This window comes from Pholcus phalangioides, unplaced genomic scaffold (assembly GCF_987345545.1).
Source record: "Pholcus phalangioides strain wild (caught in Gottingen) unplaced genomic scaffold, Ppha-v1.0 ptg000042l_1, whole genome shotgun sequence".
Taxonomy (NCBI): Eukaryota; Metazoa; Arthropoda; class Arachnida; order Araneae; family Pholcidae; genus Pholcus; species Pholcus phalangioides.
In genome coordinates this window covers 37,496,199-37,520,439 of record NW_028301628.1, presented here as the reverse complement: position 1 = coordinate 37,520,439, position 24,241 = coordinate 37,496,199, and the positions used below count along the sequence as shown (strand labels likewise).

General features: G+C 39.8%; 2 protein-coding genes across 8 annotated transcripts in view; both read left to right on the top strand.

Moving 5' to 3' along the window:
- Positions 1-9,894, top strand: part of LOC149064993 (carbohydrate sulfotransferase 1-like) — a 28,710-nt gene extending 18,816 nt beyond the window's left edge. For 2 of the 5 annotated variants that reach the window (XM_089254789.1, XM_089254790.1), the window contains exon 3: positions 6,365-7,447. In XM_089254789.1, coding sequence (XP_089110915.1) covers positions 6,365-7,410 — 1,046 coding nt within the window. In that variant the 3' untranslated portion in view covers positions 7,411-7,447. Of the gene's footprint in view, positions 1-1,985; positions 3,910-6,364; positions 7,448-8,819 lie in introns of those variants that run through there. The other 3 variants (XM_089254791.1, XM_089254793.1, XM_089254792.1) reach the window with 3 other exon arrangements.
- Positions 9,895-13,166: 3,272 nt separating this feature from the next.
- Positions 13,167-23,583, top strand: LOC149064992 (anaphase-promoting complex subunit 15-like). 3 transcript variants are annotated; one of them, XM_089255211.1, is made up of 4 exons: positions 13,167-13,203; positions 14,978-15,139; positions 17,395-17,454; positions 23,366-23,583. In XM_089255211.1, the coding sequence occupies exons 2-4, from the start codon at positions 15,017-15,019 to the stop codon at positions 23,483-23,485; spliced, it is 303 nt and encodes a 100-aa protein (XP_089111337.1). In that variant the 5' UTR covers positions 13,167-13,203; positions 14,978-15,016; the 3' UTR covers positions 23,486-23,583. The 3 variants fall into 3 exon arrangements, with proteins under 3 accessions (XP_089111337.1, XP_089111338.1, XP_089111339.1); XM_089255212.1 differs by having other exon boundaries at positions 13,199-13,566; XM_089255213.1 differs by lacking the exon at positions 13,167-13,203 and adding an exon at positions 13,351-13,454.
- The last annotated feature ends 658 nt before the right edge of the window (positions 23,584-24,241 follow it).

Genomic DNA, 24,241 nt, shown 5'->3' with positions numbered 1-24,241 from the left:
TATAATCCATAATTATAAAACTTGGGAAAATTCAACCGATAAGCGCATCCGTTAAATCTAAGCTTATTAATTGCTCTTTTGTTTCAAGTTTTATGAAAGAACTTTTATCAAACTTTTATAATGCACAATCCAGCTTTTTAGATCTTGAAAAAAAAGCAATTTTTTAATGATTTTCTGAAGCCACACAAACGTTGTCTATCGACGCCATTTCTCATAATGGTGACATCAGTAATGGTCATTTTTGAGTTTTGTGTTGGTTTTTTTTTTTTTATCCATTATCAAGAGAAAATGAGATTCCGGACACTATACGGTTCCCATGACTTCCGATTTTGTTTGCGGTTGGTGAGCACGGACGCGTAAACTCGTCATTCATCACCGGAGACCTCATGATAACGCCGTCCACGTATTAGATCGGCTCCGTTATTAACCGATCTGACTTTCGACGCTAAGCAGCCAATTAACCGGGCTCCACTTAAATGCTTAGGCGAGAGACCGGGTCCCTAATTGCGCCCTATAAAAAAAAAAGTGCGAGAACGTTTTTCTCTTTGGCACCCCTTGGAGCATGTCGGTCACGATCGGTCCACGGAATTAATCATCGTTTATTCTGGAAAATCCAGGACAACTGTTACACCTCGGGGAGTACGTATCAGTTCCTTGCGGCTGCTTCGTGACATTTTTTGACATTTTATGTCTGGTACATGAATTTGTCCGAATGATTTAGGGGTTGAAAGGGCGATTTTTTTTTTTTTTTTACTCCATTGAGTTGAAAAATGCTGAAATTCAAAAGCAGTTCAATTGAAATTCAATTTCCGTACCGATTAAGCATACGCCAGTGCCGTCTTAAAGCATGGGAGGGGGCATCTGGGCGCGCCCCGGAGGGTCTCGTGAAAATATGGAGGTCTGATTTGAAATTTTCGAGAGTTATATGTAGCATGCAAACTGAGAAATTGAATTTTTCTGGATGTTATGCCGAAACTAATATTTGGAAAGAAAAGTGATTTTTGGCCTCCTCGAGGAGGAGGTTTTTTTTTCAACTTTTCTTTCCAAATATTAGTTTCGGCATGACATCCAGAAAATTCAATTTCTCAGTATATTTCGGGCCGAAAAAATACCATCTCTTAAAATAGCATGCAAACTGGTTGGCAGGCATTTCTGGCTAGGTAGGGGGCCTCAGAAAAAAAACGTTCACTCGGGGGTCCCATTGTGCTCTTAGGATGACCCTGATGCAGTCACTGACGGTTGGCTTCTGCGGCGATGTTGTCACTGACGGTTGGCTTCTGCGGCGATGTTGTCACTGACGGTTGGCTTCTGCGGCGATGTTGTCACTGACGGTTGGCTTCTGCGGCGATGTTGTCACTGACGGTTGGCTTCTGCGGCGATGTTGTCACACTGGTTGGCTTCTGCGGCGATGTTGTCACACTGGTTGGCTTCTGCGACGATGGTGTCACTGACAGACGCCGCCTACGGTGATACTCTCATTAACGTTTGACTTCTGAGGCAATGTTGTCGCTGACAGTTGGCTTCTACGAAATGTCACTCACGGGGACCTTTTACAGTGATACTGTCACTGACGGTTGGTTTCTACGGCGATGTCACTGACGGGAAGGGGGGAGGGGTAAGCGGATTCTACTGTGAACATGGTCGGATCCTTCAACTACGGTGATGCCATCACTGGCTGAGAAGGAGGGAGGAACAATGCATACGAAGAATTTTGAACAATTTTTCCTCTTGTCTCTTAAACGATGTGTGTTTTTTTTATGTATCAATTTCTCCTTTTGATTCTTTAGCTTAAGATTTTTTTTAAACACAACGAATTGGATTTTTTTTTTTAAACCAAAAACTGGGTAAGAGACTTAAATGCTCTTAATAAAGATTGTGATAATTTTTAAAATTATAAAATTCTCTGTGAATTCTACTTTGATTTAAAAAAATTTCTATTTTGAAATTCTTTCCCCCCCCCCCCCTGTGTGTTATTTCCGAACTAGAAATGTCGAATTCTCTGAGGAAAGTCCAGAAACGTGTAGCGGCAACGAAACCCCCGGGACCCGTCCACGTTCTGTTGCTGTCCTACGCCAGAACGGGATCGTCTTTCGTCGGTGACCTGCTGCAGAGTTATCCCGGAGCTTTCTACTACTTCGAACCGTTGCATTTCATCGGAAACAAGATCATCAACTCGACTTACCCAGAAGCCAAACTTCTGCTTAGGCGCCTCTTCAGCTGTCAGGTCGGCAGGGTTCCCGGTTTCATGATCTGGCAGCTGAAGAACAAGAACTTCATGAAGCTCAAGCGCAACCCGAGGTACTGGAAGAGCTGCTCCAAGAAGGGAACCTGTTACAACGCCAAGTACATGGATCGATTCTGCTCCAGGCATAGCGCAGTCGTCATCAAGACGATCCGCATGACGCTCCGCGAAGCGTCGACTCTATTCGACGAGTTCCCGGAACTCAACTTGAAAATAATCTATCTCGGAAGGGACCCCAGAGGTACCATGAACTCGCGGACGAGAACCTTGATAAAGGACTGGTGCAAGAACGATTCCAAGTGCTACGACACGAGGGAGTACTGTTCGACGCTACTGGACGACGTCAAAGTCGCCTGCAGGTTGTTGAGTCAGAGGGCCGACGAGTTCACCGTGGTGAGGTACGAGGATCTCTCGAGGGAACCGTACGTGCACGCGCGGTCCCTGGCGAAATTCCTCGGTTATAACAGCACCAAGGAGATGGAGTTCTTCGTCAGGAACCACACGTCCGCCAAAGTCGAGAAGGCCGGCGACGGACTCCACGAGCAATACAACACGTTCCGCAACTCGCTGCTCGCGTCCATAAAGTGGAGGCAGGAGATGAACTTCACCCTGACGCTCAAGGTGCAGCAATACTGCGGGAGGGTCCTCGAAGCGATCGGGTACCACCCTTACGATACTGTTAGTGCTATGAAATCAGATTTCTACTTAGACAGGGACTTACACAGTAGCTTAACAAACTATTGCTATAACATTTCGTGAATTCTTAATCAAATACAGGGTGGTTATACAATAACTTTTCCGATATACGAGCACCCCCTAGCGACCGCAAAAGTCAACGAATGCAAATCAAGATAAAAGTGTTTCAGAGTATGCACTCAAAAATAAAGAGAACAAAAATGTAGCTCTCGCAGTTACGGTCACAGCAACAAAACTTCGACAAATTCGAATGGCAACACTCGGGGCCGTGTTAAGAGTACCTTGGACTCCCGGGCTAAGTGATTTGTCTGAGGCCCTTTACTTGGAAAATTCTCAAAAAATGCAACTTATTCTGAAGCTTCTCTTCTCTTGAGGAGCCCGGGTAGGCCCATGCGTTAAGACGGCACTGGCAACACTCACTTTTATGCATTGCTAAGTTGATCGGGACAGTGAAAAACTACGAATGGCGTTAGAACGGTACCAGCAGAGCCCTAAACGCTGGCGCAGACTAAGATCTTGCTGAGGGCGTTGGTGCGTTAACCACTCGGTGGGCACTGCTTGTGGTATTAATGTGATCTGCGTTGGGGTGCTGTTTCCACGTGTTTCTTTGTCTGCGTCTAGCGCCGGCGTTCATGCTATAGGTACCGTTTTCAATGCCATTCGTGGTTTTTCACTGCGCCGGATCATACATAAAAGTGAGTTGTCATTTGAATTTTTCGAAATTTTGTTGCTGTGACCGTAACCGCGAGAGCTAGTTTTTTTTTTTGTTTATCCTCTCATTCTTGAGCGCATACTCCGAGACACCAATATGTGAAAAATTTCATTCGCATTCGTTGATTTTTTTTTTTTTTTTTTTTTGTCGCTAGGAGCTTGTTATATCGACAAAGTTATTCTCTAACCCCCACCATGTACTTATCTCAATCAAAATGGCAATAATCTATAATGAAATAAATGTTTATTTTTTTGTTGTATTTCTTTTAGTGTTTGTGTTGAAACTGATTTAAATGATTTCACTTTCTTTTCTGATAATCGTTATCATTCCACAGTCGGTAAGTTAATATTTTTCATCGTCCTCCCCCTTCTCAACATTACTCGGGGGGGGGGGGGGGGCACCAAGATGTGTGCTTGCCTTGGCTGACAAAGTATCGTCTAGTTTCGGCTCTGCCTCTACAGCGGTACAAACATTCCATCACAATTTCACACACACAGGTGGCAGCACTAAATTTTCACGATTAAATACTCTCTCACATTTCTGCCACAACTGATTCGGTAGTAAATTGCCCGTAGCGATAGACTGTAGTTGTGTTCAGTTTGAAAGAAAGGCTCACACACACATCTCTCTCCTCAATATTTAGGCAGAGTGTGACGTCAATATTATCGCTACAGCCAATTGCTGTTTCCTATTTTTTGAACGATTTAGACATCACTTCGAACAAAAAAAAAAACTGGTTTTTGCCACTCTAATTCTGTGCGCTCATAGTAGAGCGAAGAGTTAGGAGTTACAAGAATTGAGACTAGGAAGGGGAGAAAAAGCGTTGGGGTGGAGGAAGAGGATAGAGAAAATGTGTAAGGGTGGGATGTGATCCCCCTTCTACGGAAGAAGGAAAGGAAAAAAATGGAGAAACGGGACAAATCAGCAGATCGAGGTGAAAACAAACACGTTTGTTCAAGTCGCGCACCTCGTTGAGTGGCCCCCCCTTTCTCTCCGTCTCACTTCTCGAGTATGTGCGGTGTACAGAAAAGCACTACAATTGTTTTCGTCGCAAGTCTTTATTATACACTTGGTCGCACCTCTATGTGCGCTGCCTTAGATGCAGGACGACGAGTCCGTTCAATAATATTCCGGATGCCAGTTTTTCCTCTGACAAGCTTTCCACCCCCAAGACAAACGTTATCAATGTCACCAAATTTTGCCGCCAACTTGGCGCGATTTAAACTAAATGCGAAATTTCGTCTGTAGTTATCGTTTTCCCCGAGAACAAACGCTATTTGCAATATTTACAAGTGAAAATTGACGTAACCAATTGTGGTTGAAGAGCTTGCTTACAGAAATTTCTGACAACCAGGTCATTAATTAATTCGGATGGTCGCGGTGCTCTCCAACTCATCTTTGGAGAACTGTTCGTTCACGTAACACAAAAGCTGAACGAAATTCCAGGAACTCTTAAAAGAACGCACAAGACCATAGTCTGTTTCTCGCATGGGGCAAACGGGGCAGGTGCCCAGGGCCCACAAATTTCCTTGGCCCATCGGATGCCAAAATTGGCAAAATTCATTCGATATTTTAATTTTTTCACAAAAATATCAACAGATATTTTTAATGTTTGATCGTCTTGGAGCCGTCCATGCCTTTCCACCAGTGAGTACGCCTCTGTCTCTAAGAAGAGTGTCTGTCTTTGTGTTGTTTTTTTTTTCTGTTACATTATTGTATGTATTCCATTCATATAAATGAATGAAATGAAACACCGAAAATACCCTTGATCATAAGCGGAAATAGACTTGGAAGTCCCGGGGTGGGGGGGAGGCAATGCCCCCCCCCCCCCCCCGGTATCTCCGCCCATGCTCTTGATGCTTCAGAATTTTATATATTCGGGGGTCCCCAAAATGTCGTGTTTGCCAACTTATGAGGAACAGACCTTGTACGAGACAGTCTTTAATTCACAGTATAATCAAAATTTTTGTTTTCGAGTTTGTTTCTTCCCTTCACAGAACGTTTCACTGACTTCTATCAAATATTCTCTCATTTCCCTGATTTTTGCCAAATATTTTACATTTTCCCTTACTGTTGCCAAATATTCTAATTTCCCCTAGCTTCCCTGACCATGGGCGGAGATACGGGGGGGGGGCGTGGGTGCATTGCCCCCCAGCATCAAAGGTGAAGTCGATAGATCTAATGCATATATGTATAGATGAATCGACATCATTTCGCCCCCCCCCCAGACTTCCAAGTCTATCTCCGCTTATGTCCCTGACCACACACACACATTTTTCATTTCCCCTATTTTTACCAAATATAAATTTTCCTTGCCCTGACCATTTTTCGCTTCCTTGACTTTCCCTGATTTTTTTTTAACTTTCCAGGTTGCCAGACACCCTGAATCAGCTGCTCTTAACTGAAAATAACTAGTTCAATGAAGAAAATTGAATCCCTTTTTTTAGATAATTTAGGGTGGTATTCACCGACATGGTTTAAGCTATAGTCACAATTTTTTGATAAGAGATCGACACGGATTGGTTAAATTCAGGGTTTTTACCAATCTATGTTGATCTCTTATCCAAAAATTGTAACTACAGGTTTAAACCACGTCGGTGAATACCGCCCTTAAGGGTGCATTCAATGAAGTCTTTTAAATGAATTATTTCTTACCACAATTTACCACAATTATCCGTTGAGTCGTTCAAATTGAACCTTTTACTTTAATCAAGGTCACCGGGAAAGACCGAAACCGACAACACACGTGCCGGACAGAAAAATGGACGTCGTGGTCGTCGATCCGAAAAAGCATCCGAACAAACCTGTCCACGTACTATTGATCTCATACGCTAGAACGGGCGGAGCGTTCCTCGGGGACCTGTTGCAAAGTTACCCGGACGCTTTCTATCACTTCGAACCTCTGCACTTCTTCGGTGGGGATATGATCGACGGTTCGATACCGGAAGCCAAGAGCTTGCTACACAGGCTGTTCCTGTGCAGGGCTTCGGAAATCCCTGGTTTCATGGAGTGGCAAGAAACATTCAAGAGCCTCATGAAACTCGAACGCAGCCGCAGTTACTGGGAGACTTGCAAGGGGCGCGGTACCTGCTTCGATGCGAAATCCATGGATTCTTTCTGCTCTGGAAAAAGCGCGGTCGTCGTGAGGACCTCTCGGATGACTCTCGGGGAAGCCTCGGCTCTTTACGACGATTTCCCCGATCTGAACCTCAAAATAGTATATCTCGTTAGGGATCCCCGAGGGACCATGAATTCCCGCACGCGTCCCTATGTCCGAGATTGGTGTAAGTACTTCAAGACGTGCTACAACCCCATCCGATTCTGTTCCATGCTGAGGGACGACCTCGACGTCGCTTGCCGACTTCTACGTGAGAGGCCCGACGATTTCGTCGTACTCGGGTACGAAGACTTGTCGCGGGAGCCGTACCGATACGCGAACTCTTTAGCCCATCGCCTCAACTACAAAGGCACGGAAGAGATGGTGAAGTTCTTGGCGAACCACACGACCGTTTCCGTCCTAGATGCCGGCGACAACTTGCATTTCTTGTACAATACGTACAGGAATTCCCTGTTGACGTCCTTGATGTGGAGGCAAGAGATGAAGTACAGCGACGCCGTTTTGGTGCAGAATGAATGCAGAAACGTTCTCGACGCTTATGGCTATCAGGTCTACAATTCCAGCGATGTTATGGAAGCTTCGGTAAACCTTGATATGGATATGATGCCCAGTATCAAGAGCCATTGCTCCCTTTCTACCTAAATGTCAATAATATCTGAATAAACATTGCTTCCCTGATAATGATGTTTGTTCGCTTCCACTTCGATTTTTTTTTTTTTTTTTTTTTCAGCTCGTTTTATCGCAGTCTTCATTTTATGCCCTCAAATGAGCTAATCAGGCCGGGATCTATGCTTGTCCCTTCCATATGGAAGCGGATCGTAAAGAACCTGCCAGATGTTAAATTTCGACGCGTTTTTCAATCCATAATTCTCAGTGATGGCAATTTTGTTAAAATCAATATGGGGTGGGGGGATGTGGCTAAGAACTGAAGACGGCACATTGTTGGGAGTGTGACTTGCGGCCACTGTCTGGGTGCCTAGACTTCCCCGGTTCTGGCATCGTTAGGCTCTTCCTCCATGGCCAATAGACCTGAGAGCATATAGCTTTTATCTCCTCCGGAGACAGTGATGTCGGAGCCGGGAGTGCTTGAGCACCCACGGTAATTTCTGGCACTACTTCCCCACACACCTACTCCGGCCATTTCACTGTACCGCAATTTACTGCCGTTAACGGGTTGAGTTGAAAATAAAGATGCCATCAGTCGGTGGTCGCCTCAAGCTCGTTAGGGAAAATATCTTGTTATCTCTATTCTTCCCCCGGGATCAAACGTGGGACCTGACGACAATCTTCACTGTGGTATACGAGCTTCTTACCTCCACGCCACTCGGGCACACCCCAGATTCGATGCATATCAAAGCTTCCTACATAGAGTTAAAAGACGAGTACCCACACAGGTTCAAAACATTTCCGACGACCCTGTCTAAAGACAAAGTGGGAGAGGCATAGTCGGTCTTGATGATGGTATGAAAGAGGCTAACAGAGTTATACTTCTTGTTCCCCAAGTTGAATTCAGGCGCAGATTCAGAGTATGACGATCCCCCCCCCCGCCCTCTCAAAAGCCAGGGGGGGGGCGGGAATTAGTTGTCCAGTAAAATACGCGACGAATCTACGAGCCCTACAAAATTAATTAGTAGCTTTTCCCAATACATCACTCTCGGATTCAAAATCTTGTGGTCATACAGGGTGGTCATAGATGAACTGAGACTACTCAGGCATATGTAGCCAGCACCATCTACAGCAGAAGGCATCCGCGCGAAGTTCGTGCCGTCATTGAAGAAGGTCATCTCACCCATAGCCATTGTGGATATAACAGGCCAACGCATGCGCCATCTTTACTCTTTTTTTGTAGTATATCCAATAGCTGCAGGTGAAATGACCTTCTTCAGTGACATCACGAGCTTTGCGTTTGGACCATGACTGGTGCAAACGTACAATTTCGAACCAAACCGACATGTTTTAAGATTGGGGGTGTATGTATGTAGGAACATATATTTTCTGTTCAAAAAATGCAACTAAAATAAATCCTATAAACAAGCGTGTCTTTCATGCAGGCATCTTTGCTAAACAACCCGCTCATCATGACCATGCCGCCAAGACAAACGGAAAAGCTTCGGGACCCGTCCATGTACTGCTCGTGTCATACGCGAGGACCGGCGGCTCTTTCGTCGGAGACATCTTGCAGAGTCATCCCGACACTTTCTACTATTTCGAACCTCTACACCTCTTCAATAACCACTTGGTCCTCAAAAGCGGTCCAGAATCAAAGCTGCTGCTGCGGAGCCTCTTCCTCTGCCGTACTTCGAAGATCCCGGGATTCATGACTTGGCTGGAGACCCACAAAGGGTACCTGCAAGTCGAGCGTAACCGCAAGTACTGGCACGATTGTTCGGCACGCGAGTCCTGCTTCGACGCGGAATACCACGACTCCAGCTGTTCCGAGAAGGGAGCGGTCATCACTAGAGAGTCCCGAATGACACTCGGGGATGCGTCGGAACTTTTCGAGCACTTCCCGGAACTCAACCTCAAAATCATATACCTCATCAGAGATCCCAGAGGCACGATGAACTCGCGGAATCGCCACGCTATCCAGAGCTGGTGCAAGTACGACGTGCACTGCAACGACACGAGCAGCTTCTGCGCGATCTTACAGGCTGACCTCGACGTAGCTTGCAATCTGTTCCGTGAGAGATCCGATGACTTCATGGTGCTCAGGTACGAAGACATATCTAGGGATCCGGACGCCCTCACGAACTCGTTAGCCAGCTTCGTGGGACTCGACGTCACTTCGGAGATGCGATCGTTCCTGAAAAGTCACACCACTGGCTTCATGATCGACGCCGGCGAGAATCTTCATTACGCCTACAACACTTACAGAGATTCTTTGGCGACGTCGATGATCTGGAGGAAGGAGATGGATTATCAAGATGCGTTATCCGTTCAGAATACGTGCAGGAAGATACTCGATGCGTATGGATATCACGTCTACGATTCGGTCGATTCGATTCAGTCCGGCGTTCATCTCGACGAGGAAATGGGGCCGATGATGGCGAAGTATTGCTCGTCCTCCCGCGAATAACCTCTTTGGAGATTTTTGAATTTCATTCAATAAAAAACAACTCCCACGAACCTTTTGTGAACTCATTTCTGTCCATTACAACAACATCAAAGCCTATTCAGACGATCTTGAATCTTTTTTTGCTGTAGCAACACATTTGAATGCGAGCCGATCTCCCATTTGCCCCCCCCCCCATTTACGATCACTGACGAAATGTTTCCTCCAAACGCCAGTGAAATAAATTCAATATTTAGTTCTCTGTGTTTTCTTTCCTCTCTCTCTCCTCACCATCGCGAAGCTTTATTGTAACCCTATTAACCGAAGTTTTTTTTTCCCATTCCCGTTTGCTCTATACTCCTGTTAGGGGATTTTTTCCTCACATATAATGCATCTTTCTACTAAATACCAGGGTGATTGTAAATAAACTCACACTATCAGAAATATGTAGCGCCCATTCTTAAGGAGGTATTTTGATGAAACTTCGTATATTAGATATATGGACCATTGGGGGAAAAGAAGGATGCAATAAAAGAAAAGTAGTTCAATTTTTGACCACCTGATGGAAAGTGGCGCTTTTTACCGCATTATTTTTCCTGTGGTCCAAATATCGTATGTACCAAATTTGAATGAAATACGTCCACCACAACTGGCACTACACAGGACGGAGTAATAATTAAGCTGAGCAGTTGTCTGTTGAGTTGTACTGACACTACGCTGACTTATGTAGCGCCCGTTGTGGTGGACGTACTTCATTGAAACTTGATATGTACACGTTACTGCCAAAGCCGATTTGCGAATTGGCAGAGAGTTTTGGCCCGGGCTTCCGCCGGCCGATTCCAGAAGTGGTTATTGATCCCTGGCCAATATTCGATGTGCTGCTGTAAAAGGATACATGGCTATACACAGGGTGCATAGGTAACAGGGCTTGCGGCATTTCACTGGCGAACTGTTTACGAAAAACTATCCAAATAACGTATAGTACTCAGTTATGTCATTCATGTTTGAAGGGAATGTATAGTTATCAAAATATAAATGGTCCCACCCTTTTATACGGACACTGTGGGCTCAAAAGTCCAATTCGAAAGTTGTTGCTCTGTTTTTTCTGATGCCAACAAAAGAAATTCCACTTTTCTAAATGCAATAGTCGCTGAGATATTAGAATTCAAAAAACGGAGGAAAGTTGGGGAAGAGACAACATTCAATGCGGGGAAAAACGGTTTATCAGCATTGACTTCAGTCACTTTACAACGAAATTGGACACATCGCGAATTTACCTACTTCGGGCTTTGGCGGTAACATACATACATTATTCGGACCATAGCAAAAAGACAACTGTGATAAAAAAAAAGCCCCACTTTTTCAACTGGCTGTCAAAAATTTAACCATCTGTTATTGAATCTTTCTTCCCCCCTCCCCCAAATGGTTCATATATAGGACTGGACAAATCGGAAAAAGATCTATTCGCCAGAAAGAAAATTGAGGGCCAAAAAATTTTTACAACGAGAAAAAGGTCCAAAATAATGCTTTTTTCACTTTTTCCAAGGCGTATAGTGACTGTCTTTCATATGTTGGCAGATATGCTGCTACAAATTCCAAAATACATTGTGTTACTCTCAGCCTGCAATTTAGTAACTACACAAAGAAAATTTTAGGCACCAATACCAATTTTTTTGTCGCCATGGCAACATGCCACCTGGGATTCGTCCCGCCCTAATGAAGAGAAACTAATTTTTTGGAAGGAGCATTCATCTCTGCCTCTACAGGGGACTCGAACACGCGTTCTCTTGTATTTTAGATGAGTGCACCTCCACTACGCTATCGGAGCATGTATATTATTTCTTCCTTGGAGCGTATGTATACGACGAATGGAACCCAGGTGAATATACACAATCTAAAGATCCAGACAGTTCTTGAATACAGACGAAACCCCTTTATAACGAACTCCAAGAGAAACCAGAGAAATCACTTCGTTATAAATCATTTTCGTCGGGATTATTTTCCTTTTTTCTCAGAGGAATTCTCTTTTTTTACTCTGAAACATTTTTCTCTTCATTGATATAATGTTCCTCCCCCATACGCATTGACCAAAATCCGTCGAAATTCTCTGAACTTTTTCCCGTTTTCGCTTTTTTTTTAGCGGTTGTGTATTTAGACGGAAAAGTTATTGTTGTGACAAAATATTGTTGCAAAATTATTTTTGACCGGTTTTGGATCAGTATAGTGGCGCTATCTGCTGCGGAAATTTGGGAAAACTAACGATATCAAGGGTGAGTGGACAGGTGTCTTCCTTCCTCAGTTTTCTAATCTGTTAACCCTATCTTACTGCGATGTTAATACCGTAATATAAGCTCGATGGGGTTGTAGTGCTTCATTTCGGCGATTTTTCCAGTGATTTACAAACAGTTGGTAACATTGCTTATCTTTGGCATCATTTGCTTTAATTGGTGTTGTCCCGTATTTTGTCCACAAAGTATGGTCAGTCAAAATATACTTCCTACTTGAATGTGTTACTAATTTAGCGTTATCTATCGTTGAAATCCACAACTACACGGCAATATCTTCTGTCTGCCCTTAGATGGCAGCATAAGCTCTGTATCTGAATCTGATCAAGCAGTTTCCATACTTTGTCAACAAATGACAGCACAAATCGAAAACACAAACATGATTTTGAGTCAGCTTTTTGAAAAAAAAGATGAAATTGGAGTTATATTTTCCATTTGACCAAAATGAACTTCATCTCCTCCCCCTCTCTACTCTTCGTCTCATTTCTCGATTAACATTGCTTTATAAAATTTTCCATGGTCAGTACCACATAGATACTTCTGGTATCCTAGCCAAACCATCCTACATCTCTCGAAGACTCAACCATTCCCTTAAATGAAAACCTATTTTTGCTTCCAATGACTGCTTTAAATACAGCTTCTTTCCTCATACCATTGGTGAATGGAACAAACTCCCAAGCTCTATTGTTGAATCTCCCTCTATCACTAGTTTTTTATCCAATATCAAACAATATCTTTGTCATTCTCAATCGCATCCTCTTGTATAGGCCCAAGGGCCAACAATATTGTACAAATAAATAAATAACAAATAAATTTGACCAAAAATATGAAGGCATGAAATCGATTTCTATTTCGGACGGGACATATGGTCTATGTCAACGATAGAAAGTGTTGGTTGTGGAAAGTTTCTTACTTGAAACTATGATCTAAGAAAACTACTTTTTTGTGTAATTTTAAGGTACATAAGTTTCAAAAATTTATATTTTTCGAATAATTACTTGTGTTTTAATAAATAATCGCTGTCAAAACCAATAAAATTCAAGTCAAGTCAAACATGTAAGTTTCAAGTCAAAGCCGTTCATTGGTTCTGGTTGAAAAGTATGTTATTGATATTTGTATCTCCCTATTTTTTTATTGACAGAAAGAGAATTCCCATCTAAAAACAGATTCAGTCTATAGATTCTTTTATAATAATTTAGATCTATTTGATTGAGTAAAATAATCAGTTAAATTACATCTTTTTTTTTTAAATTATCATTTACGTTGTAGCTTGGGATTCGATGTATGCATTAATTTGTCATTACATCATTGCTATGAATTGAACTACGCAGGGTCCGAATCCCACCTCGGTGAGTTGGGGGCCCCCATCCAGGGTCCCGTAATTGTAAGAGCTCCTAAACTCGAACAATATATGTTCACTAACCAGCCAAAAGATATATGACGTCAGTCTTGTAAAGGAATGTAAGTACTACTCCACCACGCACCAACTCCGGCCATTAATGAGTTAATTAAGGTGAAATCTATTGGTGGTCACCTCAAGCTCGTTAGGAAAGATATCTTGTTCTATATTTTTACCCCGGTTCGAACCCTGGACCTAACGGCAACGCTCATGGTTGTAGACGAGCATCTCGCAACCACTCCATTCTGGTGTTGATGTCAGTACTGGTCTTGTGGGTAGGGGAAGCCTAATATCTAAGTTGAGCGCCCGAGTGGCGTGGTAATAAGATGCTCGTCCACCACCGTGAAGGTTGCTGTCACGGTCCTGGGTTCGAGCCCGAAGAAGGATATAGATATATAGATAAGATATTTTCCCTAACGAACTTGAGGTGACGTCCAATAGATAGCGCCTTCATTTTCAACCCATCTCATTAATGGCAGTAAATTGCAATATAGCGATATGGCCAGAGTTGGCGTTTTGTGAAGTAATAATATCTAAGTTGAACCCTGGTCTATAAGCTTTTTGAATCTGTCTTATACACTGAATACCATTAATTAGAGTTCTGATTCCTCTCGAGCGAGTTAGCCCAGGTTGATAAGATACTTACCTAAAGCACCAAAAGATGTTTAGAACTGTCGCGAGTTCGATACCTGGTTCGTCCTTTTCAGAAACTTTCCTGACGCAGGGGTACAACAGAAACGCAGACATGGCCACAGAAAAAGACTGCTACCACAAGGAATCCCACATCGAGGGGTTAACGCACCAACCTCTCTGTGAATATTAAAGAAAAGACTGCTGTTCGGAATCTGCAATAAATTGTAGGTTCTGGTCTAATTAGCCCTGGTGTGCAGAAAATGACTGCAGTGTGACAAAAATTATCAAATGACCCATTCCCATACTCCTCGTTGATACGTGAGTCCCAATGCCCAGACTACAGTCCAACCTCATTAAGATGTAAAATATTTCCGGGTTTACAAGTTTTACTGTATTGCTATTTCCCAATATCTATACTGCAACAACTATAGTGTAATCTCATTTTTGGCGATGTGTTAGCGATTTTTCCTTTGACAAGAAAAACATCCAAAAGCATGGTGAGTGAAATGGGGTCATGCTTTTGGGAAAATGGAATCAAAAAATTTGAGTCATGCTTTCATGTTGCTCGCCAAAGAAAGATCCCTAACGAAAAAAATGTAAAAATGACAACGAAAATGAAAGTTGGAATGAAATTATTCTTAGACTAAATAAGAAATCATCAAAAGTAAAATTCTAGACTAAACAAGGGCTCAAATACTGTAGCCAATAAGCTTATTGGTTGCATTTGCTCAAAAGTAGCATCTGTATCTCGGTCCGAAATTTTTAGTGAGTAAATCAAGACTTGTTTAGAAGATTTGCTGTAAAAGCATTTATTATTTATTTATTTTTTTAATACCATAGGTTATTGTAGACGTAGGGTCTCAATTTACTTCATTTGCCATGAGCATTCCCGCTTTCCCATCACTTGCACCAAAAGTTGCCGAGGCACATTGGTTCAGCGTTGACAGGCCATGCGATGACGAAGCAGAACTAACGCAAATGGAAAAAGACCATCAAAGTTGGGTGAGGTTTTTTTTTCCTTCTTCTGAAGATGAAAAATATTGTACATGCATGTGATGTCTGGTGTATGGTTTAGTTTTCCGTTTTTTCGTAATTTAAGTAACTCATTGATTCAATTAGTTTTCCACATGAAGCATGCTGTGTATGTTGTCCTTGAATCATTTGCTGAGCTCCTGTATATAATATATATGATAGAAATTCCATAGAGAAGAATATGTAAGAGGCGCATGGACTGTTGAGTAGTAGCATTAGTGTACACGATGCGAGTTGAAAGTGAGGATGGGTTATAAGACGATTCACAAGATAAGTAATGTAATTGTTTATTGTGCCAATTCATATTTCATGTCAGTACAAGGCGGCCATAAATTAAATTTGCCAATATAAGAGCGCCCCCATCAGCCACAAAATTTAATGGATGGTCGAATATAATTGGAGATATGGGTATCAAAGTATTCCAGATTTGAATGAAAAGAGAAACAAAAGCAAGGTTTTTTTTTTCTCTTCACATTCAAATCGTCTCTTGCGGTTATGGTAATAGAAGCAAAATTTTTAAATGGCAATGGGATCCAGAAATTTTGGCTGCCCTGACCGTATGAGGGATATATGAGTGACTGTATAAGTGACCAAGTGAGTGTGTGATTGACTGTATTAATGAGTGGCCATATGAATGATCAAATGAGTGATGTAAAAAGTGGCCATATGAGTAAGTGAGTGTGAGTGATTAATGATTGAGTAAATGACCTTATGCCTGATGAAAAGAGTGACTGTATTACTGGTCAAGTGAACGAGCAACTGTATCAGTGAGGGGGAATGAGTTATTGTATCTATGAGAGACCAAAAAAAGTAAGTCACCATATTAGTGACCGAGTGAATGACTCAATCACCATGTGAGTGACCAAGTGAATGAGTAACCATATGAGTCATCAAGTGAGTGGGTGAGTGTCTGTAAAAATGAATCTTCTTATCCTCCCCTCAATTGGTGCCCCTCACACAGTCACTTACATGCTCACTCATGCGGTCACTCACATGGTCAAGGCACACAAAATGTACTGGGGCAAAACATGCTAAGGACGAAATGTCTGAGGCAAAGTTCCCATAAACCAAAGACAACATTCTCCTTTATGCATCGTTAAGTGATAGGTGCAGTGAAAAACCATGAATGACGTTCGAACAGTATCACCATAAATGCTGGCGCAAGATGCAGAAAAAGGAAAGAAATTTAACCAAAGAGTTGGTGCACTAAACCCTTGGCGGGGGACTTCCTGCGGCAGTAATGTGATCTACATTGGTTGTTCCGCCATGTTTCTGTGTCTAGCGCTGGGCATTTATCATGCTACAGGTACTGTTCTAATGTCATTCATGTTTTTTTTACTGCGTAGATCACTTAGCAATGCATAAAAGTAAGTGCTACCATTTGAATTTTTTGAAATTTTGTTGCTGTAACCGTAACCACAAGAGCTATGTTTTTGTCACGAGTTACCATCTCAGACACCGCTTCAGATGATAATCTATTTACAGCCACACATAACAATGTCATTGAAGGGGTTAGTATTTTTATGCTCGAAAAATTCAATGTCACTGCTGATTGGTTGAAGAACCTGGATTTCTACTCCGGACTCCTGAAAAATTCTTTCATCTCCCAAATTTCTCCTGTGATTGTAAAAAATCCCTACATTTAAGAGAAAAATTATTCCCCAAGAATTTTTTTTTTTTACCCGAAAAAAAAACCAAAAAAATGCTGCTTCATAAACGTTGTGCAAATTGTCTCCCTTTCGTCAAATCACAAAAAAAAAAAAAAAAATTTTTGCGGAGAAAACAGAAAATTTGCCAATCAGCAAGCATCAATCCGGCATTTCAAAATCTAAAATTGGCACGATCATGTGAATCTGCTTTATCCATATGTCCCGTTTCGTGCCCGATGGAGATTTGTTTTGGTTTGCGAGATTCGATTTTTGAGTGTTAATTTGAACCAAGGACTAATTTAACTCAACCTACTGGTTCACCATGATTGGCGATGGATTGCACGGTGTCACGGTTTTTGCAATGGGAAAATATCCCATAAATTTCCCGTTTACCAATGAAAAATTCCTAAAATGTTTTAAAAGATCACTTTTACATTTATTTCTATACAGAATTTGGATCTGTGCGAAAACCTCCCGAATTCTTATTCTCCAAAGTTGGCAGCTATGTAAATGCTGTGTGTGTGATTTTTTTGTGTTTCTCGATTTATAAAGGTTTTTTTCTTCTCCCCAATTTAGTTGACTAGTGTTGCTGAAAGAGATAAGGACATTGTGCCTATTGGGAAATCGGCATCAGAGGTATAGTTTTTTTCAATGCTTGTTTTTTGGAAAAGTGTAAAAACATCCTAAGCTTCAACAAATTTGTTATGGTTATGTCTTTCAAACAACAAAATCCATAATAAAAAATAGCAAAAGATAGCTTTTCATTATACAATGCATGCTGCTTAATGTGATCACATCGGGACTCTGGGTTTTTAATAGCAATAACTGATTGATAATCGAGGAAGAGTTGACAAACTAGAGTTTGGACAACTCACTGTGGTAAATTTTTGCAAAAATCATGGCCAAAAACCCAAAAACAAAGTATTGCCATTCATCCCCGAGTTTTTCACATGTAAAGTATGAAGAAGCGAACCCCTGCTTCTTGACGTATGTTTTTGTTTCGTCCATCACCTCTTGGTTTACGCCCACAAGGAGCTCCAAGGTGGCGAATCAGGTAACAGCATATAGCACATCAATCTAAACCTCTTACAAAACCGCTCTCGTTCAGAAATTTCTTAGCTCTCCAGGAAATTTTAGTCAGTCAATTCTTTTCTTCAAGTGTCTTAGCGATTTAGATATACATTTCAAATTTTGTTTTGATATTTTTATTAAAAAATAAGTTATTGTTCCAATGAAGTCTCTTTTTTTTCCAAATTTCATTTTTGTGAGTGGTGGTAGGAAAAAAGTCCTGATGCGTCATCTTAACATTAATTTCTCAATGGACTTTAGCATTTTTAGTTTACGAAAAAAGGGAAATTGGCTGCTAATATCTGCTACTCTGCTGACCGCGGCAACTTTTCTTCAACATACTATAGCTGAAGATTGCCTAAACAAATGCAGAATGGATTTGAATTTAAGAAAATTTCTAGAAAAATAGAATATTATTGACTGGAGCTTTTAAATTGAAAACTGCAAAACGTGTTTCAGTTTTTTGTTGTTTTTTTCATCTTTTTAGTTTCATATATAATTAGAATTAATGACATTCATTCTTATAAAGGATCATAGCTCGAATTTTAAGCAGCAATGCACCAATTTAGAAAGTCGCTTAAAGAAATTAACACAGCATGAAGTTTTAGATGCGAAAATTAAGAAAAATTTGAGATGCATAAAAAATGCAAAAAAGTATCAATTTCAAGTCTTGACTGGCCAAGATACATAAAAAATCTCTACTGGCCTTACCAAAAAAATACTTATTTTCGTAAAATACACACAAGGAATCGGTGGTCAACCTGTGCCAGAATTTGCTGAGAGTAATAAGAAAACAAAAAAAAGGGAGAAAAAAACTGATTCATTAACCTTAGGCCAATGTTCCATAAATGTAACATAGTTTTTATTTACAAAAATATCAGATGAAAATTGATTCAAACATTTCGAGTTTTTTACCGTGTATAGAGGAGTGTTCGAAGTACTTTTTGAAATAAATTAGGAAACTTCAGGTCGGTATAAAAAATTTTGGCAGAATTTTGAAATTTGACATTTTTGGGGTATTTTTTCCCCATTTCGATTAAAATTTGCCAAAATTTCAATTTTGAAGTAAATTGAAAATTATTTTGTGTGTTTCTGCCACTTAATATATCAATCAAAGTAAATGAATTAGTTTCTTTGTACTGTTAAACGTTAAAGAGCCACGCGCGTTCAAAAATGCATGTTCCATTTATGGAACATTGACCTTTCAAGAGAGCGTTATTCTAGGGATATCTAATGTGTAGTGCACTGCTTTGATTTTACTGTTCGAACCCCAGGGTGTTGTCATCGTTTGGGGACTAATTCTGGGTAATATGACACAGAGGAATGTGCTTTCTGGGGTGGATTGTTTATATTGGATGAATACTTTTTATTCTTGAATTCTTAGAAATGTATATTTTAGCAAACTGCAGACTAATCAAACCGAGTTCGACAATCTAAGATAGTATTGTTGTGTTCAGCTGAGTGTAACCATATCAAAAAGATATCTAACATTAGAAAAAGCTGTAAGATATTTAGAAACTCTTTCAGATTCCTAATTAGAGGATGTAGTTATATTCCAATTACGTGCTAATGAAAATGGGAACATTGTGGATGAAGATGATATTGTTGAAAATCATCTAGAATCAACAGCTCCAACTGATGTATGTGAAATGCTAGGTAATTTTGCAACAACGAGGATGGGTTGTTAGAAAACTCCTGAAAGGTGTTCTTCAAAAGATGTAGGGCAGAAAAAAGGAGCAAAACGTAAGTGCAACACTCAAGTTTCAAGAAAAAGCAAGACAGTCTTGAGCAATCTGAAAAAAAAATTATTATATGGGATAAAAAAAAATTCTTTCCAGAATCCGATCAAAACCTCAGCTCTGGATTCCATTGGAAAAGATTTACCATATGACTATTATTGCACGTTGGATAGTTCATTCAGAGTGTCGAGAAGCGGATCTTATTTCTCATTTGGAATTCGGAAGAGAAGCGACAATGAACCTTCTACGATCTAAGAAGGGGTTAATTATTCATCCAGGTCCACGTTGTCAACTGAAAAAAAGATGTCAGGTCATCTGATGGCCATAATATTGTGTCTGCGACGCAAGGATGGTGTGCCATTTGCTAAAACAAAACACTATGTATAAATGCTACCAATATGACATACAGACCCATCAATTATATATGTTTTTCTTCTTTTATCACGGACATTATAAAAAAAAATTGAATTTACTGCACTCATTTTTATGTTAAAAAAATCAGTATATGTTGCGAATTCGAATTCGTAATAGAAAATAGAAAATTTCGTGTGATAACTGTACTCCAGAAATAAATAATCGTGAGAATATAGGCGATACCAGTTTCCGCTTTCACCTCTCCCCAAGTGCCAATGTTCCATTTATGGAACATCAGGAAAAACAAAGGAAAAAATTTTTTTCTTCAAATTTCAAACTCTATCTATGTATAGGCATGCAAAAGGACCTCAAATTCCAAATTTCAGTAAGTGACTTTGTTCATAGTTCTGCCTTTAAACGGTTAAGGAAATGGCAAACACCTCAAAAACTTAAATGAATTCGCAAAAAAGTTCTTGCAAATATTTCAAGATGTTCTGTATTAATTAATAATTTTTTTCTGAACCATTCTAATCTAGCATGAGGATACAGCAAAGAAAAAAGTTTAAGATTACCACAAAACGTTTTCAATACAAAGAAATTGGTTTTAACTATTTAAATTTAAGCGAGTTGTTAATATAAATCATAATTATGGGCATAATAGTATATTATGACATACATTAATGGTAATGAATATAAGATATTACACCCAGACATCGACCAGAAATATTTTTTATCCATCACCAACTTTTTATTGTAAATTTCTGTTATAAGTATTTTTTATGCTTATTTTAAACTAGCTATATTACCCGGCGTTGCCCGGGTTTTCTTCAATGAGGCTTTTTGGATCACGTGATATCTCCCTCTTTCTTTGAGAGACATACAAACTGTGTCCAAGTTAACCAATATGGCAACTTCCCGCGCGACTCATGAAATAAATAAATCTAGATTTAAAGAAACGAACTGAAAAGAAATGAACATTTTTTTCCTTTTTTAAAGGGCGCTAGGTAGTTAGTTCGATCCCCCCCCCCCCTCCCTTTTTGAACTTCAAGTTCTCCATCTGCTTGTTTAAGTTTCCAAAAATGCTTAGTTAAAGCTGTGGAATTTCTTCGATGCACTTTATGGGCCCATAATTAATTTTAAAACAACCTATAAACTATATGAATTTATGCAGTTGAATATTGGAACATTAATTTTCATGCTTGAGAAGATATAAATGAAAAGTTAAAATCAATGTTATTGCATGGATATCCAACTCAAAAGTAGGTCCGGCTAATTACTTCACATTTAATCTCATGTGCTTCGTATATCTCTATGCGAACTCAATGTTTCAAAAATTGAGTATTTAATACAATTTTTAAAATTATTGATGTGACAGAAAACCCCACAAAATTTCCACATTTATACATTAAAATTGGCAATATTAACACTGATTTCTATGTATGAAATCGTAGAATGTGAAAAAAGTAGTAGCCACTTTCGCAAAAATGTGTACAGAAGGTACGCAACGAGTAGACATCCAAGCATCAATCATTACATTAGGGGTCATTCAAGTATTACGTCAGCATCGGGGGAGGGGGTTTCGGATTTACTGACTTTTGATGACAAGACGGGGGGGGGGGGAGGTTTGAAGGTTGCTTACGTCATCAACCACCCTTTTTGAAGATATGAAATATTCTTAGCTGCTGACTAAATTTTGCTGACAAGGGGTGGAGGGGTCAAAAATGGCTAATAATCTACTGACTTGAATGGCTCCTTAGCATTGTAGCATTTTGCTAAAGCTTTCCCCCCCCCCCCATTTTCGCTTTTTTGCGTAAGGAATTTTTTATCCAGCTTAAACCCTTCTACCGTATTACCTTTCAAAAGACGCATGAAGCAATACCCTTTTTCAATCAGTGACATCGAGAGTTTCTTTTGATTTGCCTTATGCTCCTCAATCAGTTAAATTTTGAATCTATTTGATCTTAAGCATTGCAACATTATACTGATTTTTATTTGTATATACTTATCTGAAAATCATGCAGTGTGTATTTCATGTAATTGCACTCCTTGCTGTTGCCAAAAATACTGCAAATTATGGGAAAGTTTTGTTTTGACATTTGATTTTTTTTTTTTTTTTTTTGAAACCCCATCCCCATTTTCGTAAAACTGTATGTGTGTGTTTTTCTAATATTTCGTTTTAGTTTGTTGATGTTGTTTACTAATAAGCAACTGTGTTCCTTATTATTCATTATAAACGTGCAATGTATCATCCAGTATGGGTCTCTAGACCCCCTTGGCTAATTTTTTTTGTTTCATCTTGTATTTATGTAAAAAATTAAAACAATAAAACAGTAAACACGTACATGGCTCATAGCCTCTATTGCAGCCAGAGTTGGGTTTTTGACAAGTGTCACAAACTGGTTCAAAATGTGAAAACTGGTTTAAACTGTCAAAAACTGTGAAGCCAGCACTGCCAAATTAAAGGACATTGTAGTCCTACAATTTAGTATTTTGGTTGCTATATATATTTTAATATAATATGGGTATTGTATGGTTTTAAGTATCAGTGATTATCTAGATAATTTAATAATAGAAATCAGTATTATGTATATGGTGTAAAATATATTTTTTAACACCTGTCTCTGTTATAAAAAGTGTACAGTGGATGTTTATATTTATACACATATAAATATGCAGTTAAAGAAATTTTGGAAGGTCAAGAACCATCATGAATTGAAGAACATCAAATCATTCCATAGTGTTTCCTTCAGCTTTTATGCTATACTTTATTGAAATTGTATATTTCATAAGAAAAAAAAGCATATATATTGTCCAATATAATTCTGTAGAGAGTAAAAAATTATTTTACAATTGTATTAAATATTTATTCTTTGTATAACATAGTCACTTTAAACATTACATGCAATTAACGTGTGTATTTCCAATGGGAATTTTTATATGGAAAAGCAATATTTGAGGTTTTTGGCAGTTTTTTGACAGGGGTTTTGGATGTGACAGTTTAAACAGTCAAAAATGACTATACGTCAAAAACCTGCCAACCCTGATTATAGCCAATTAGGACACTTGAAAAAAATTTCCTTACCCTGTCCACAAAAGTTTTCTGACTTCCTACATAGTCTTGCAGGTTAGCAACGATAACTTATAGTGGGAAAAAATTAGTCTGGTTCAACTTTAGCTGCAAAATATGCGATAAAAAAACTGTTTTGACGAAAGAAAATTTATAACAAACCATAATCCTGATAACTATAAATGAATTTTTTCTTATGTTATGGTATTGGTCATTCCATATTTTTCAAAACATGTTACCAATGCTGAACGATGATATTATCTGTGATTCTAATCAGCAGCATCTACTCTAGTAACAATACAATTTTTTTCCTGTACAGAACTTCGACGAGGACGAAGACGATGATGAGGATAATGATGACGACGATGAGAGTGAAAGCAACGAAGAGGACGATGAAGAGCTCGATGCAGACAGCTATGATCATATTGATGAAATTTGAATGATTTTTTCCACTTCATGCTTTTAGACTTTTTATGTCTGCACTTTCATTTCTAAGTTTTGTCCCTTGTGAACTCATAAAGATCTGTGAATATGTGATTGTTTTGACCATCATTAATTTTGTCTCTCAATTTTATGAATGTCCATCAGACACCCTTTTTCGTGGTGGCTAATCATCTCATGATACACTGGTACTGCAGTCATCTATAGTGCTGCTGTACAATTTTACTGGGCATCGTGCTGGACTTTCATTGTGGGAATGGAGATTCAAACCCCAGTGTTCAGCTGAAGTTTTTGTTTTCTGCGGTTTTTCCTACTGCAAGGTGCAAATTTGAGCTAGTCTACTATTTGTAAAAGTCTCTCAGAGACAAGCGGGTAAACCTTCAACATGATACATGCATGTCATGAAAATTCAAGCATTTACCATCTTCTCTTCAAAATATGTTAGGGCCATGCATAAATGTGTTCCTGCATGTACCAATTTGTTAGAAATTCCGTAAGGGAATGTGTACGAGGTGCATGTATACATTTATAGTTTGAGTGACGTGGTGGTAAGATGCTCGTCTACCACCTTAAAAGTTGCCATCAGGTCCCAAGTTCAAACCGGGGGAAGAATATAGATAAGAAATTTCCCTAATGAGAGCTTGAGGTGACCACCAATAGATGGCGCCTTCATTTCCAACCCAACTCGTTAATGGCAGTAAATTGCAAAATAGCTATATGGACAGAGTTGGTGTGTGGTGAAGTAGTAGTAGTC

Excerpts from the sequence above, each read along its gene's own strand:
- LOC149064992 (XM_089255211.1), top strand. The coding sequence starts at position 15,017 with ATGAGCATTCCCGCTTTCCCATCACTTGCACCAAAAGTTGCCGAGGCA. Across the intron at positions 15,140-17,394 it reads AAAAAGACCATCAAAGTTGG|TTGACTAGTGTTGCTGAAAG; the intron begins GTGAGGTTTTTT and ends TCCCCAATTTAG. Across the intron at positions 17,455-23,365 it reads TTGGGAAATCGGCATCAGAG|AACTTCGACGAGGACGAAGA; the intron begins GTATAGTTTTTT and ends TTTCCTGTACAG.